General features: G+C 37.7%; 1 protein-coding gene and 1 non-coding gene across 3 annotated transcripts; both read right to left on the reverse strand.

Annotated features, from left to right (window-relative positions):
- Positions 1–7,993: 7,993 nt before the first annotated feature.
- Positions 7,994–11,977, reverse strand: LOC132311618 (uncharacterized). 2 transcript variants are annotated; one of them, XR_009483069.1, is made up of 3 exons: positions 11,220–11,977; positions 11,086–11,125; positions 7,994–8,292 (listed from the first exon to the last, which is right to left on the reverse strand). XR_009483069.1 is itself a non-coding variant. In XM_059809617.1 (2 exons), exons 1-2 carry the CDS (start codon positions 11,620–11,622, stop codon positions 11,115–11,117), a joined length of 414 nt encoding a protein of 137 aa, XP_059665600.1. In that variant the 5' UTR covers positions 11,623–11,738; the 3' UTR covers positions 10,646–11,114. The 2 variants fall into 2 exon arrangements, 1 of the variants encoding a protein (XP_059665600.1); XM_059809617.1 differs by lacking the exon at positions 7,994–8,292 and having other exon boundaries at positions 10,646–11,125; positions 11,220–11,738.
- LOC132315145 (U5 spliceosomal RNA) lies at positions 9,899–10,017 on the reverse strand. Its single transcript, XR_009483582.1, has one exon. It is a non-coding gene; the product is annotated as a U5 spliceosomal RNA (small nuclear RNA).
- Positions 11,978–15,665: the final 3,688 nt, after the last annotated feature.

Genomic DNA, 15,665 nt, shown 5'->3' on the forward strand with positions numbered 1-15,665 from the left:
TGAACTCATTTTTGCTCAAGGCACAATAAAGATAGTATATGGCTAAAGCATTACATTGAATCAATCTATGGTCATTTGCATCCCATTCTTTCTCTTCCTTAGGAACCATTGTCTTTTCTACTTCTTTCATAGGAATGAATAGTCCATTAACTATGACAAGCCAAATATGATAATCTATGGATTGGAGAAAGTCTATCATTGTATTTTTCCAATAGCTATAATCATTTCCATCAAAACAAGGAGGCATATAAATGGATTATCCTACTAAGTGTGTGATATTACCATTGTTAGCCATGATCGTACTCTAAGATAGTTAAGTCCTTTTAATTAGAGTTAGGTTCTGATACCAAGTTTTAGGATCAAACGCTTTACCACTGCGCCAAAAGCTATAGCTGTTAACCAAGGTGCAACTTTATTTCCTTATACTAGCAGCGCAGATCCCCACACTAAGTGGCAGGTGGACTTGAGGGGCTGCGCCATTACAGCGCCAACGGGTCGGGCTGTCAAGCCCCTTTTCGAGTCAAAGGTAGATTGCTGGCTCCCATAAACCAACAATCTCCCCCCCAGCAACTACCCTGGGACTCGAACCCGTGACCTCACTCTGATACCAATTATTGCCCAAGTATTGACTCTAGAGGGGGGTGAATAGAGTCTATGGCAAACAGGTGATTTAAGGTTTCAAAACTGCAACCAAAGACAAGTTTTATCCTAACTCCTTCCCTTAAACCTGTGTTCTGTGCATGCTATATAGTCTCTAGGAATTAATTCAAACTTTAAAACGACTGTTGATGCATCTTATATCTGACGGTAAACTCTTTTATTAATTAATTAACTGAAATTGTGTTTCTTGCATTAATTGCTTCATTCATGTTTTAAATTTTTTTTAAGCAATTCATATTGGAATTTTAGGAGTTTCTGGAATTGTTAAGACTTGGATTGAACCCTAAAACCTTTAAAAAATTGGGACAGACGACTAAAATTTCCCCGGAGGTGAAGAAGAAAAACAGAAGAGGCGAAGCACGGCTCTCAGGGAGAGAAATGGCTCCTTAATGGAGGGAGTCAGCTCCCTTGATGAGAGAGCCGGCTCTCCATGAGGGAGAGACGGCTCTGAAGGTGTGAGAGCCGGCTCCCATAAAGGGGGAGCCGGCTCCCTTGTTGGAACACCCTACAGGGGTGTGATTTTGACACTTTTCAGGCTACAGGGGCTAAAATATAAAATCTGAAACTTACATGGGGGTTTTTAAATGATATTTATAATCTGTTTAAGGGCCGGGAATGTTGGTTTAGGCCATAGTTATGGACATCATGTAATTTTAAATATTACGTGGCATGCTGTCAGGAATTGTGGAAGGTTTAGTTGCTATTTTATTTTAGCGAATTAAATGGACTAGTATGAAAATACTATTGGGATTTCATATAATGTACTCTGTCTAGACTTCTGAGTGTCATTATATCATGCACAGGATTTATAATTGAGGATTAAATTGAGATTTAAATATTAATTTGCATGCCGTCAAGGATTGAGGAGGATTTAATTTATAGTCTTTATTTTAGTAATTTAAATGAACTAGTATGAAAGTATTATTTGGGAATTCTAGTATAATGTGCTTAGTTTATAATTCTGATAATCATTATATCATGCTATGGATGTTAATTAATGAACTGTTATAATTTCTGTTCTGTCAATTATACGGATATGGATAGTTTAAATTGTTTATCATTACTCCAGCAATTTAAACGGAGGTTCTATGATTATAATCATATACTAGATGCATAATAGGATCTTATCTATATCTGATTTTTATTATGTTTGTCTCTGGATGTATTTGATGTTCAAATGAATGTGCATCATTTATGGATCATATGCATTATATACACCGATATGGGACGGTGGCATATTAGGGATGGATTAGATCAAAACGCTAATGCCTACCTGTTCATACATATGGATTGGATTAACTAAAATAGTTAAATTCTATATGGATGCATGTCTTGTCAACTAAAACAGTTGAACGACATATTGGATGTTTGTTTTATTTTTCTGTATTAGGAATGATTTATATATATACTTATGGTACTGTGATATGAGCTTGAGTCTCAGGATCATGGTTAGGGTGAGTATATCGCCAAGGATGAGTAACTAGATATAACTAATGTTCCCTGGTAGGTCTAGGTGAACATGCACATCGTAATGTGTGATTTACATGTTACCTTCTATTCAGGCTGAACTACACTATAGGCTAGTGAACGTCCTATAATGTGTATTTATATCTTTATGGACTATTTTAGTTATTACGGAGCTATCTAGGATGTATCTGCGTATCGTGTTTCTGTATGGATTGTAGTAGGATAGAACTTGCATGTGGGCCTGACCCACTCTTATTTTTCAGGTGTTCGTCAGTTCCAGGCTCAGAGCTTGATCGTGCTGAGCAGATACAGTCACTCACTCCTCCAATTACGTAGGATTTCCTTCCATATTTTTAGTTTTGGATTATGGTTCTGTATTTACTTTCAATTGGGTTTATTAGGGGTCCACTAGATGGATTCCCGAGTTGTACGGATTTGGAAAGTTTAAATTATATTAATGTATAATCTTTTGAGGATTTTTAATTTAGAATTCTTTCAGCTTTAAATTTGTTTCTTAATTCTTTTGTATTCTTACATGTTTACATATTAATTGTCTGATATCCCTCAGATCTGTGCTCAGATTTGATCACCCGTGACTCTAGAATCGAGGGGTATCACAGCCTCTTTTTAGTGAATTGTCGTTCAGAAGAACGGACCGTGACTTGTTTTCCATTCCAAAATCCCTTCATGCATTAGTGGTACGAAGAATGTACAATTCCAAACTTGTGCATCCAGCTACGGCCCATAAACAAATGGTAGGAGGTATCTGAATCAATGACATGAAACTTGGTCGAACTTCTGAATTTACCGATAATAAGCTCGGTAGTCACATGCCCCTCTGTTTTCTGGATATCACTACCAAACCCGGCTATCTCGGTCGGCTTTCGGATGAGTTTCTCGCTTGGGAGTCCGCTTCGTCGGAAGATTTCTAAGGACATTTGTTAAGAGACAAACCATTATCCAGAAATGCTCATTTGAGCTCTAACCCATTGAACTCAGTCGTGACATACAGTGGTCGGTTATGCGCAATGGAGATGCGCTTATCTTCTTCAGGGAAAGTTATGGCCACTCTGGACGACTCTTGTGACATAGAGGGGGATGCAATTGACGCCACCTCCCTGAAACCTTCTTTCGCAGCCACCCAAAGAAACTTGGCAATTTACCTTTGAGAAAAGGGGGAAAAGTCTATTTTTTGGAAAATACCTTTGACAAGAGCAGCCTCCAACTGACAAAATGCGTCGAGGTCACTTTGCTCGACCAGCGCAACCTGGGCAACATCGCCCTCAGCTTCTTCTTCACTGCTTGCTCTGTCTGTTACCATCATTGCTACGCCTCTTTCATATACGGGGAAGGGTTCTTCCCTCACGTCTCTAGTAAGGAGAATGAGTTCGCCGTTAGCAATTCGACGATGGAAGATGTTTCGCAAAGCCCAGCAATCAAAAGTGGGATGCCACATGTGCCGATGATACATGCAATGCCGAGGATGAGACACTTCTTCTGGGGCGGGCTCCCATGCTACCTCTAGTAATTTAATGTCCCCATGCTGAATCCACTTTCTGAGGATGGCCTATACCTCCTCTAACGTGCACAGAAAATGAGGAGGCACTTCGTCTGGGTTCTTTACTCGAGGAGTGCAGCTGCCTCCACATTCTTCTTGTTAGGGGGTGTGTCAGCGGCTGAAACCTGGGGCCTGTGCCTGCCTCGGTTCTCTTCCTGCATGGCACCATGTATGCAGATGGCGAGATTGCTTGCCAAATTGCGAGATGCTTCTATCAAATCCGCAAAGGTAAGGAGCTTCAGATTGATGAGGTGGATTCAGTAGGATCCCTGCATTCCTTGTATACAAATCTTAGCCAACGCCTCTTCCTCGTGCGTTTCACAGCATTCCATAGCCCAATCATGGAACCTATTGACATACATAAGTAAATCCTCGCCAGGGCCTTGAACTTCTTTAGTCAAAGATAGGGTAGTCACCTTTTTTTCCGCTTGGAAGAACTTGGTGTGAAACAACATGGCCAACTGATTCCAAGTAGTAAGTGACCCAAATTCTAGATTCGCGTACCACTTGTAAGCCTTGTCTATGAGAGTTTTGGAGAACTCCCTAAGCCGCAAAGTATGGTCATGTCCAAAGGTCCCAAGGTCTCTATGAATCGCACCACATGTTACCACGGATTGCCCTTCCTTTCAATGAACTTGTTAAATTTAGAGGCTACATACCCCGGGGGATATAGAAGAAGTGCAATGGTCCGCGCGTAAGGTGGCTCGGGGGCGATCTCCTGGGTCAAAATATTCCTTCCATTCCTCAACAGCGTTTGTAAATCCACCATAATCACATAAGGCGACTGCTAAGTCAAGTCCTGTTGGCGTCCGAACTCCTCCGAGCTCTTATCCCTGCGGAATGCCTCTCTTCGACTGGTGCTCGGTGTGCTCAATCTTGCTGGTGTTGTGAGTGGGTTGTTAAAGAGGGTTCGGCAAGCACACAGGGGCATGTCCAGTGGCCTTCTGTGCTAACCAATAGAGTGTCTTACTTCGGTTGATCGATGATAGGGGCACACGTTGCATGGAACTGTCCTGGGTCACCTGTCCCCCAGTAGGTTCGTTAGAGAAATCACCGCTCGACCTCACACCTCGCCGAGGTACTCCTCTATCAGCAATTTCCCGAAGCAAGGTCACTACCTCTTTCTGGGTGCCCTTTAATTGCTCAATTCTGTACGACAGTGCATTATGAGCCTCAACTAAGGCATCAGGATAGATGATTCTGGTTCCTGGGAAGTATGACCCATGCATGCTCATGGACCCGTCGTAGCCCTCACCGAGGGCGGGGCTGGTTTGGGAGGTTGGGCTGATCTCTCTCACGCTCGACATCCGTGAAGCGCTCCTCCCCAGCGGAGTCGCCAAAATATTGAAGGCAGTTCTTTGTAAGATGAGGAGATCGTTCCACATAAGCCAAGAAATCTGATATCAGTATCCAAGTAGAGATCCAAGCAATACGAGGGACTTTTTGATAGCAAAGATTAAGAAAGGGAAGGCCGACCTCGGTACCCAATGGACTCGAGCTCGATAAGTTCTGGTTGTTAGGGTTATTATTATCTATCTTAAAGGCTGATTAATGTTCCTATTTATAGTGTTCACTTCCTCGGTCAATGCCCCTCGGTCTTTCGGGTGAGCCCGCTCTTACCTGAGGGTTTGAGGGTCTCTCTTCCTGACAAGTGGGACATTGACAGATGGACCGCGACGTTTTGCCTCCCGGTCCGAAGAGGTAATGGCGCTTCTTAATTAATACAGATCTTGTCAAACGTCTTTCGTAATTAATGCACTCTTTGTCACTTCAAGCTCGAGCTTGGGTACCGAATGTCCTTTCCTCCATGTATTGGCCTCGAATTGAGGCGATACCTTGGATCTTAGCCACCTATCCACATGTCCTCAGATTCCCGAACTCAGAATGGGAAAGAGCCTTCCTCGAGGTTCCGCCTTCTTGACCTCGCAAGGCTCTACCCTGACTTTATACTTCAAGGTCCCTATAACCAGAAAGGGAAGCTCGTAAAGCAGGATGCTCGAGGTCACCCCTGCAGGAAGCAACCTCGGGGAGGAGGGCCCATCCGACTGGAGCGGGGTGCGTCCACAAGAGAGGAAGGGTAACGACCCCTTCCTCTGCCAGGGAGTTCAGTTGTGGAACGAGTAGCTCGAGGATATTTAGTCCCTTCAGGGGCACGCCAGATAAGTAATGGCCAGGTGTGCTTATTTTCAGGGGTGGCGCCACTCAGACAGCCATTGTGGCGCGGTTATCAACAAAGATCAAAAATAAAATTAAAAATTACAATATATACAATTCTAATTATATATATGGTTTTCTTTATTAGGTTACTAGAATTTTTTATGGAGAAAACAAATTGTCACATAATACCCTTTAGATGTGAACAAGTTTATAGATAAAAGAAGCTTATGAAGGCTAACTCTAGTATAAGTCATTGTCCTACATCGAAAATTTGAATAAAAAGTGTGAATAACTTTGCTTATAAAACCAATGCCTAATCAGTTAAAGTTTCATTTTTAAAGTTCTAAAAGGTGGTGGCTGGGCTACTGATTTAATGGCGTCCATGTATAAAGTTTAGTCTAAAACCGGCCGGTTCATAATTGAATCCGTACACTCAGTAAATCGGGGTGTATCGGAACCAGTCTTGGCCATTTTTGGTGCGAACGGGCGGGTTTGGTGAACCATGAGAGACACTGTGTGTATAGGCGATAGTTTTGTCAAAAGAAGCATGTTTTTTTTGTTATTCCATAACATAATGAGGGTAATATAGGACTTCCACTTACTTAATGGTTATTTTGGTTAATTCAACTATTTTTTCTTGAAAAAAAGTTTTACGTAGTACTTTTGTTAGGGGAGGTCCTTGCAAAATTGAAGGGAAAAATTTATATCTAATCTCAAATTTATTTATAAATTAAGCCACACGTCAAGAGAAGTCATTGTAGTTTGCACTTCTTGATTTTTGGACGGAAGCACTTCTATCCTGTAGTTTGCACTTCTTCATTTTTGGACGGAAGCACTTCTATCCAAGGAATGGGATAGCACAAACACTTTACACTGACACATGTTTGACAGATGGTGGATGTGCCATAAATGTCACACTAAATTTCATTTTGAACCTTTAATTGACACATGTCAATGCTTGGTCAACACATTATGCAACACAAACGTATATAAAAACATGTACATTTGAAACCTTGGAAAGAATATGAACATGTGTCAAAATGTAAACTTTTCTGAAGAAAAAACAAAAATTGTTATGCGCAATGATTATTCTTTTTTTATTTTTTAATTTTTTTTTTGTATATTTAGAACAAAAACAAAGTAAATGTCAAACAGCCCCTAATTGTGAATGAAAAAATAGGAGAGTAATAGCATATGTAGTACAATAATCTTAACCTATTTGCATAGTTTCATCTTCTAAATTAAGTTACTCTCATTATAGAAATTAAACATTAATTGAAGTTTTATAGTTGTTTTATTCAAGAGATGCATATAAGTAGAATTTTATATTTATATATAGATGTGTCCATGTCCTACTACCCTTTTTTTATCTTTTTTCTTTTTTGCATTCAGCAGCTTATTCGTATTGTTTCATATTCATTTCTTAACTCAAACGTATAAACTGGAACAATCCAAATCCTAAAGAATTAAGGATATCATTTAATAATAGTGATGCAGATAGTACTTCTATCCATGGAATCAATGGTCTCGGTATTCACGATAGACTTGTTACAAATATAGAAAATGGTGTACAGTAAAGAGCCGAGTGAAAAATGCTTGAACACGCGAGAAATAGAAGGTTTTGTTAGGGAGGAGTCTCCTCCTATTTGGGCTATTAAATATAAGTATTCTTACTTCTTTATTCTTTTGGATATTTGGATAAATGGGCAAGACTGTAACCTAAATTAACATGAAATGAAACTACTATAATGATCTAAAAGCTTGTTTGGATGGGCTTCCTATGGCCTCAAGGGGCTTCTAAAAGTCTATTTGGCTGGACCTCCTATGGCCTCAAAGACTTTCGAAGCTTCTAACTTTTGCTTCTGCACAAGCAAAAGTTGACTTCTAACTTTTGCTTCGACAGAAGAAAAAGAGAAACATAAATTATCACTTTATTTCGGAAGAGCATTTAATGTTAGAATAGGTTTTTTTTTATCTGGTTGGCAAAATATTTGTTAAAGCTTGAAATAATTATTATCATTTTTTTTTAAAATGTTTGATAACATACTACTTTTTATACGACTATTCCCTAACACCATATAAATAATTCATTCAATGTCATCAAATTATTTTTTTTTATAAATAAAAAATAACATTAAAAACAGGCGTTCAAAAGGGTAACATCATCTTCAATTTATGAGATCATAAAAGATAGGGAGTACGCAGTGCTTAAAAAAACCACCAATTCATTATAAAACGTATCACAAAATTGCAAATTCAGATGCCAAAAAAGAGGTGGACTCAGATGCCTACACCAAGCAAACTTGAATTCATACCCATTAGATTTAAATATATATATATATAATAATACTCATAAACTATAAAGAAGTAATAGTACTATTATATTTAATTAATTGTCTTCAAAATTTAATTAATTGTCTTCAAAATTCCAATGCTGCTGCCCCGCATCCCTGCACATTAGATTAAAGGAAATAATAGTCAACATAACAAATTGACTCGAACACAGTTCCAGCTCAAGTACAAGAACAAGAAGAAAGAAAATTAATCCACGACACATTATCATCAGATACTAATATTAAACAACATGCAATTCCAGCAAGCAATATTATCCCAAGACCCAAACAAACTCTCTCCTATCTAATGCAACCCTCTCTCTCTCTCTCTCACTGAAGAGAACAAAACTGGTTCCTTTAAACTATAAATTCCAGCAAGCAGTGCTGGTTAGTATCCCTGCATTGCATAGGGATCTGTGTATATATATATATGTGTGTGTATGTATGTATGTATTAGAAAAACGAAAAGAATAATTTACAGAAGACTACAAGGGGCATATTTCAAGTAAAGTACAAAATCCATATACTATACTCCCAAATCCGCCATTCAGAAAACAAAAAACAGAATGAGCAAAACTATTCGAAGATTGAAAGTCCAAAAAGTGATACATCTATAAAGCTGCATTATTAAAAATCATAGCCTGCAAGGATAGCAAACCCCATCCACCAACCTAAAGAAAACATTGTATAGATTCCAGCAAGAGATCACAAAGCAACAACCACACAAGGACAGAGCTGACAGAAGAAATCTGGTTGAAGAACTGATAGTTGTGCTACTGATTTGATTGTGTGATTAAGGGAACACTAGTTGGCTTTGCCTCATCATTTTTTTCTCGTTTCTTTCTCATTCCCCCCGACGTCCATGATCTCTTTCCTCATTTCTTTCTGACTAACCAGTTTTTCTATTTGCTGCTTCTGTAAGTACAGATCTAGACAGAAAGAAGATCGATGAATCGACAGTAGGTAGTTTTGGAGCATGTAATGCTAAACCATTCGGGGCACCAATAAAGATGAGTCACAGACCCAGAAGAATGAACAGCGAAATTCTTTGGAGGCTCTTGTGGATAGTCAGTGAGGGTCTTGCACCAGTTGTAGTTGTGTCCGAAAGGGTCTTATGTTAATACTAAACGGGCATTCCCAGATATGGATTCTTACTCAAAAGAAGAATAGATACAAAATATATGCCTACACCTCTAGTTGATTTCCATTTCTCTCACGTAATTCTGGCAATCCTACCAGAAGAGCACTCCCTGGCTCAACGGGCCTTATAGGTTCAACGAGCCTTACCAAACCTATCAGGCTCCACAAACCAAACAATCCACGCGGCCTATTGCAAAACAGATTCATGCGTTTTTTCAGACACAAGCGAAAAACCTATCAGCCGGTAAACTCACTTACATATTAATAGCTCTCATCAATAACCAGTAACTTCCAAACACATGCTGCCAAAGTTAAGTTGCAAACTTACAATGCAACTTGCTTAGCTTCTTATATCAGAGTTCATCAGATAATTCAATAGTACAACTTAAGAGTCTCTTGCTGATACTTTCATACACTGAAAGTTGTAACACTATAAATGGGACAGTATTAGATTAGAAGGAAATTCATGATAGATTCATACATTGTAGTTTTAACACTACATATTCAGGGCAAGAAATGTAATCATTCAAAATAATCAAAATAACAAGTGAGAAAAGAACATCTAATTAAGAATGGTAGGGGGAGTTTCACAAAGGAAAAACCCCTCCAAAAATAGGCGTATGCTGCTATAAATTGACAAGCGCACGTTATTCTTTAGTAAAAGGCGAAAGAATAGTTCGCTCTGTGCTTATCACACGGCTCCGTGGCTTTCAACCATTCTAGTGTTTGCATTATATACTCAGGAGGGTGCCTCATGCTCACTTATTCTTTTGGATGTGGGAACAGAAATGAACTTTTCACCAGTGTCTCTCTCTCCAATATCGCACTAGCTCTCATCAATGTCCTTGTGTTGATTTGTTATGTTGAATTACAGGATGTAAAAACCAATAGCTTCTAAGAATTAAGTTGCAAAAGTAGAGTTAAGATGCAGATTACCTATTAGCTTATACCGATATAGTTCATCAAAAATGTCGTTTAACTACTGATGTTGATAAGCTGAGAATTCGATAACACAGCTTAGATTTCAATGCATTTTGCTGCTTATAGCTTCATACACTCAAGTTGTAACACTAAACTAGTTTCATCTAATTTGCCATGTTCATCTTATCTCAAATGGGTACACCACGATTCTTTCTGTACCCATTTGAATACGGCTTATTAGAGAGAGGGGCTTGGAAGCTCAATTACATACCCCTGCCAGATAGCCTACTGGTTTTCGATAAAGCATCATGGCACATGGCAAATCAAAAGGTTTAGGAGCAGGATGTGCATGGAAATATATATATATATATATATATATATATATATATATATATATATATATATATATATTTATGACCCTATATTATTATGCATCTAATTTTTTGCTACCAAACATTGTACTTCTATTGAAACATGCACAATATTTTCCAGCCTACTACCTTCAAACTAATTTCTTCTACTAATCACTAATTGACTAATCTGCCATAACCTTTACTTCTTATTGTGACCAAAACAAGACAGCCACCATTGTGGATTTTTTATTTTTCATTTCACATGGCATTACACATTTTAACAGTGTTGTATAACTCACTGATCATTTGGTGACCTGCACGCACTATGACGGATCAGATTATAAGAACTGAAATGCAAGTGATTAGCTCCTTATAAACCCTACATTCTGAACAAGAGACAAAGTATACAATCTGAACAAGACAATTTCTCTATAATGAGATTTTTCTACCAATGCAAAATCATGGAACACTGAAACGTATAGTGTTGGAGCCTAACCTATTCCCAGCCTCCTAAGATCCCCATCTTCATCCTGGACCTGGATTGAAGAAATTGAAAGAAAAAAAAACTTACAAACCAGTTTGAATAAAGTAAAAAAATATACAAAATACAAAATGAATCAGATAACTCACCCTTATAATTTTTGAATTCACAGGTGCCGGAGGTTTTCTGTGGGCAATGAGCTTCAAGCTCTTTAGCATTGGCATATGGATTCCCCCAATGGCGACACATGTGTTGGCTACCCCGGCATTTCAAATAGTGTAACTTATCGCGTCGAGGCTCGTTGTGATAGCGGTGATCGATGTGAGTAGTTAGTCCAGACTTGCTGGTCTTTATATCGAAGCAAAACCGGCAAGTGAAATTCCAAAGCCCGCCACCACCACCACCCCCACCCCCACCCCCCTTCTTGGGGCCGCCGCCACCACCACCCTTACCCCTCTTGGGGCGGCGAGAAATCAGTAAAGCCGAACTACCAATGGCCATGAATGCAGTTGAGATAAGGCCATTGGGAGACTTCGGGAAAAGTGAGGCCATGGAGCTCGAGAAACGAAGGGCCTGGGAATGTTGGGACACGAAAGGGGGCAGGACTCTTTGAGCAGTATTAGGGTTTACCCTTTTCAATAAGGGAAAATTACATATAAATGGAGTTAAAGTTCCATATTTACTTAGAGGCTGAGTCAAAGTTCCATATTTCTCTAAAATGGATTGCTGAGGTGGCACATGGTTTTTTACTGTTTAGAAATTGTGATGCCTAAAATACCCTTCTGCGAAGGTACTACTTTTTCTTCGAAGGTACTACTTTTTTGAACTGAAGGTACTACTTTTTGGCGTTCAGGTACCATGTTTTTTAAACACTCGCGAAGGTACTACTTTTTCTCCGAATGTACTACTTTTTTGAACTGAAGGTACTACTTTTTTTAACTGAAGGTACTACTTTTTTATTAGGGAAGGGCATTTTAGGCATCACAATTTTTTAAACAGTAAAAAATCATGTGCCACCTCAGCAATCCATTTTAGAGAAATATGGAACTTTGACTCCATCTCTGAGTAAATATGAAACTTTGACTCCATTTATATGTAATTTTCCCTTTCAATAAACTTTACTCTTCTTTTTTTGTTATTTTTTGTTTTTTAATTTTTTCAAAAATATAATAATAATAATAAAACTTTGTCGATAATTGCACCATTTAACAAAACATATTTAATTGAAATGGGAAAGCAAACAAACCAAATTTAAAAACCATATTTTTATTTTTCTAATTGATGTTATGCCCCACAGCCAGATTCAAGTGATTAAAAATAAATTATAATCACAAACTTTCATTAGATATAAACAATTAAAATTAATAATAACCATTGTTCATGAATAAAAAATATATATAAAAATTAAATAAAACAATTCAACAAACTTAAGAACCTAATTTTTTTTTTGTTTTCTTATTGATACTCACCCACTCCCTCAAAATTTTGTTTGCACTCAAGACTCAAAGTCACATAAAAGAGAGTAAAAAAAAAAAAAAAAATAGGACAATTTAAATCACATGAGATGAAATAGAAGCAAGAACGAATGCGGAGTCTGATATGGTCATTCCATTAGAAAAACCTATGTTACGCCCCATAACCAAACATCTAAATAATGGTCGTTTTGCTTCCAAGTAACTTCTTGCAGCCACACCAACTCCGTGTCTTGCTTCAATTTTTCTTGTCCCTTGCTTGCTTCAATTTTTCCTTGTCCAAAATAATAATAATACATTATATACATATGGCAATAGGAAAAACCAAACGATTTGCCCATTCGCGGGAATTTTCAAATCGAGTGTCCTTTACAAGTGCCACCATTAATACGATACATGAAAACAACATCCATAAGTTGTAGACATTCAAAACCATAAGCATGCACATATAAATAAATATATATACACACACACAACCATTTGAAAATTTAAAGGGTATATTACAGTGACACCCCAATAGTTTATTTATTGACAGCAAGATAAAACTTGACCCATTTTTTAACAATGACACCCCTATGGTTTACATTCAAAACCATAATCATACACATACACACACATATATATAAACCAATTGAAAATTTAAAGAATAAAATACAGTGACACCCCCTATGGTTTGTTGTGTTGACAATAAGATGAAACTTAAACTTAATTTTTAACGACCCCACCCCAGTATTAGAAATTGGATCCAAATAGAACCTAAAAAAAGTGTTAAAAAGTCAAAATGTCCCTTCATTATTTTATTTAATTTTAATAAACAAATATCAGAATCGTGAAGTGAGCAAAATGCTCATTGTTACCCCCCTCCCTCATAAACTATAAAATCTATACATAACATATATATGGCTTGAAGATGACCATCGCCACCTTCACCACCGCCCACCTCTACCATCTTTCACTCTCATCACTCACAACTGCAACCTCCACCCCCACAACCACCACCCAACATTAATCACACAAGCCACCAAAATAAGTACACAACTCTAACCTTCCATCATTTTCAAGCACAAAAAGATACTCATGCTCCCATGATCGCGAGGGTGGGTCTTCAAATCCAACCATTACTCCTGTTATTCCCTTCATAAAATTGTTGGCTCCTTCATACAAAGACACGCATGAGAAGGATTTCTTGAACATAAAAAGTGGCCAAGTGTGAAGTGCTCACTCGAGAGGAATACGAGAAATTGCATTTGAACACCTAGGAGTTTTTTTATTCAATTGGGCTTGGATAATTTGGGTAGATGGATATTCCATTTTATCCCAAACTGGTCGGTCAAGTTGTTCTACACCTATCTCCAATAAGTCCCGTATGAAAATACTCTTTATTCATTCGCAGACGGGGTTGATAACATCATTGACCAAGCCGCATTGAGGATGATTCTCAATCTTCATGAGGGCTGCATTAAATAGTATACCTACGTTTGGTATGAAGGTGAATGCTTCAATGAGTTAGAAGCGATCCGACAAATGAACCAAAACAAAGAGACTACGAACACAGAAAAGGTGGTGTCTAGTCAATTAAGATTGAAAGCTCGAATCACCTACAACGTTATTTACTCCATCCTTCAAAAAAAGGAGGTACCTCGGAGGTTTCCTATATGGAAGCATTTCTTGTTTGGTGTGTTCTAAATGGTTCTTATATTCCCTCGCACAATGGATTGCAACAAGGCCCGATGTCATCTTTTCTATGTTATGCCACTAACAAAATTATTTCGAGAAAAGGGGGGTTAACATCACCGGAATAAGTAAAGTCGAGCAAGGGAATAGAGATATGATCAACAAGACTGCTCTCTATCTTATGAAGCTCAAGGTGTACGCCAATGGACATTAGCACGATCCTAAGTTTGCAGGAGAACAAGTTAATGAAGAATAAAAGCACGAGGAAGAAGGATAGATAAAAGGCGGAGAAGGAGATGGACATGAGGATGAGCCTCATTTCATGGATGTGGGACTTCCTCCACCACAAGTGACTGCACATCCCCCCATTATCGAGCTCTTACAAGCAGGGATGGACAAATAATTCACGAATCTGATCCGTTCCGTGTGGATCGGATCGGATCGAATTACTACATCCACATATTGGGTGGCGGATTCAAAAAAATCAAATCCGTAACTATTAAAAATCTAATCCGATCCGTGAGTCCAATTCGTGAAATTTATATATATATATTCAAAAAATTTATTAATTAATTTAATTAGTTAATGATAATTTAATGTATTCTAAGGATGTATTAGTTAATAATTATATAAATATATGAATTAATATTCATAAATTAAAATTTTATGTATTGGGTTAGGGCAAAAAGATAAATAAATAATAAATGATATTACTTATAAAAATAAATAATAATAATAATAATAATAGATAATTTAGATAAAATTTAATTCGCGGATTCAATCCGATCTGATCCATTATTACACGGATCCAATCCGACTCAATCCGTGAGATAACAAATCGTTGGTGGATTAAAAAAAAATTAATCTGTTAAAAGTGGATCGAATTAGAAGTGATACCTAATCCGATCCGTGACCACTCCTACTTACAAGAGCATTTGACCATTTCTCACCGGACTGAGGCAAAGCTAAATGGCCTAGCAAGAGCGTCTTGAAGAAAATGACCAACAATTGATACTTTTCCGGAGGGTAAGTTGAGGTGACTTGTCACCACACATGACAATTAGCAACAAACAATATCCATTTAAATTTTATAATATAAGACAAATAAATAAACAAGAAATAAAATAACAATAAAAATAAAAAAAATCTAAGTGCTAATCATTTCATCGTAACAATACTACCCATATATACACATTACATATATATATATATGAGTGTGTGTGTGCGCGCACAAATATTGTAATTTTTACATATTGTACCCAAAAGATAAAATAATCATTTCTGCAACGGTTGGTTATTTTCTAGTCCAAAATTTTACCTTAAATTTATATTTGAAATGACAACAATTTAAGTTTAGATTCTAAGCTTCGACCTGGGGAATGCGCAAAAATCCTATTGCCTTTTTTACCCCCAAAACTTTTATTAGACAATCAAGGAAGGAAAATTAAC

The sequence above is a fragment of the Cornus florida genome, unplaced genomic scaffold (assembly GCF_030987335.1).
Source record: "Cornus florida cultivar Cherokee Brave unplaced genomic scaffold, ASM3098733v1 CherokeeBrave_3.0.0_Hap2_Chr06, whole genome shotgun sequence".
Classification (NCBI taxonomy): Eukaryota; Viridiplantae; Streptophyta; class Magnoliopsida; order Cornales; family Cornaceae; genus Cornus; species Cornus florida.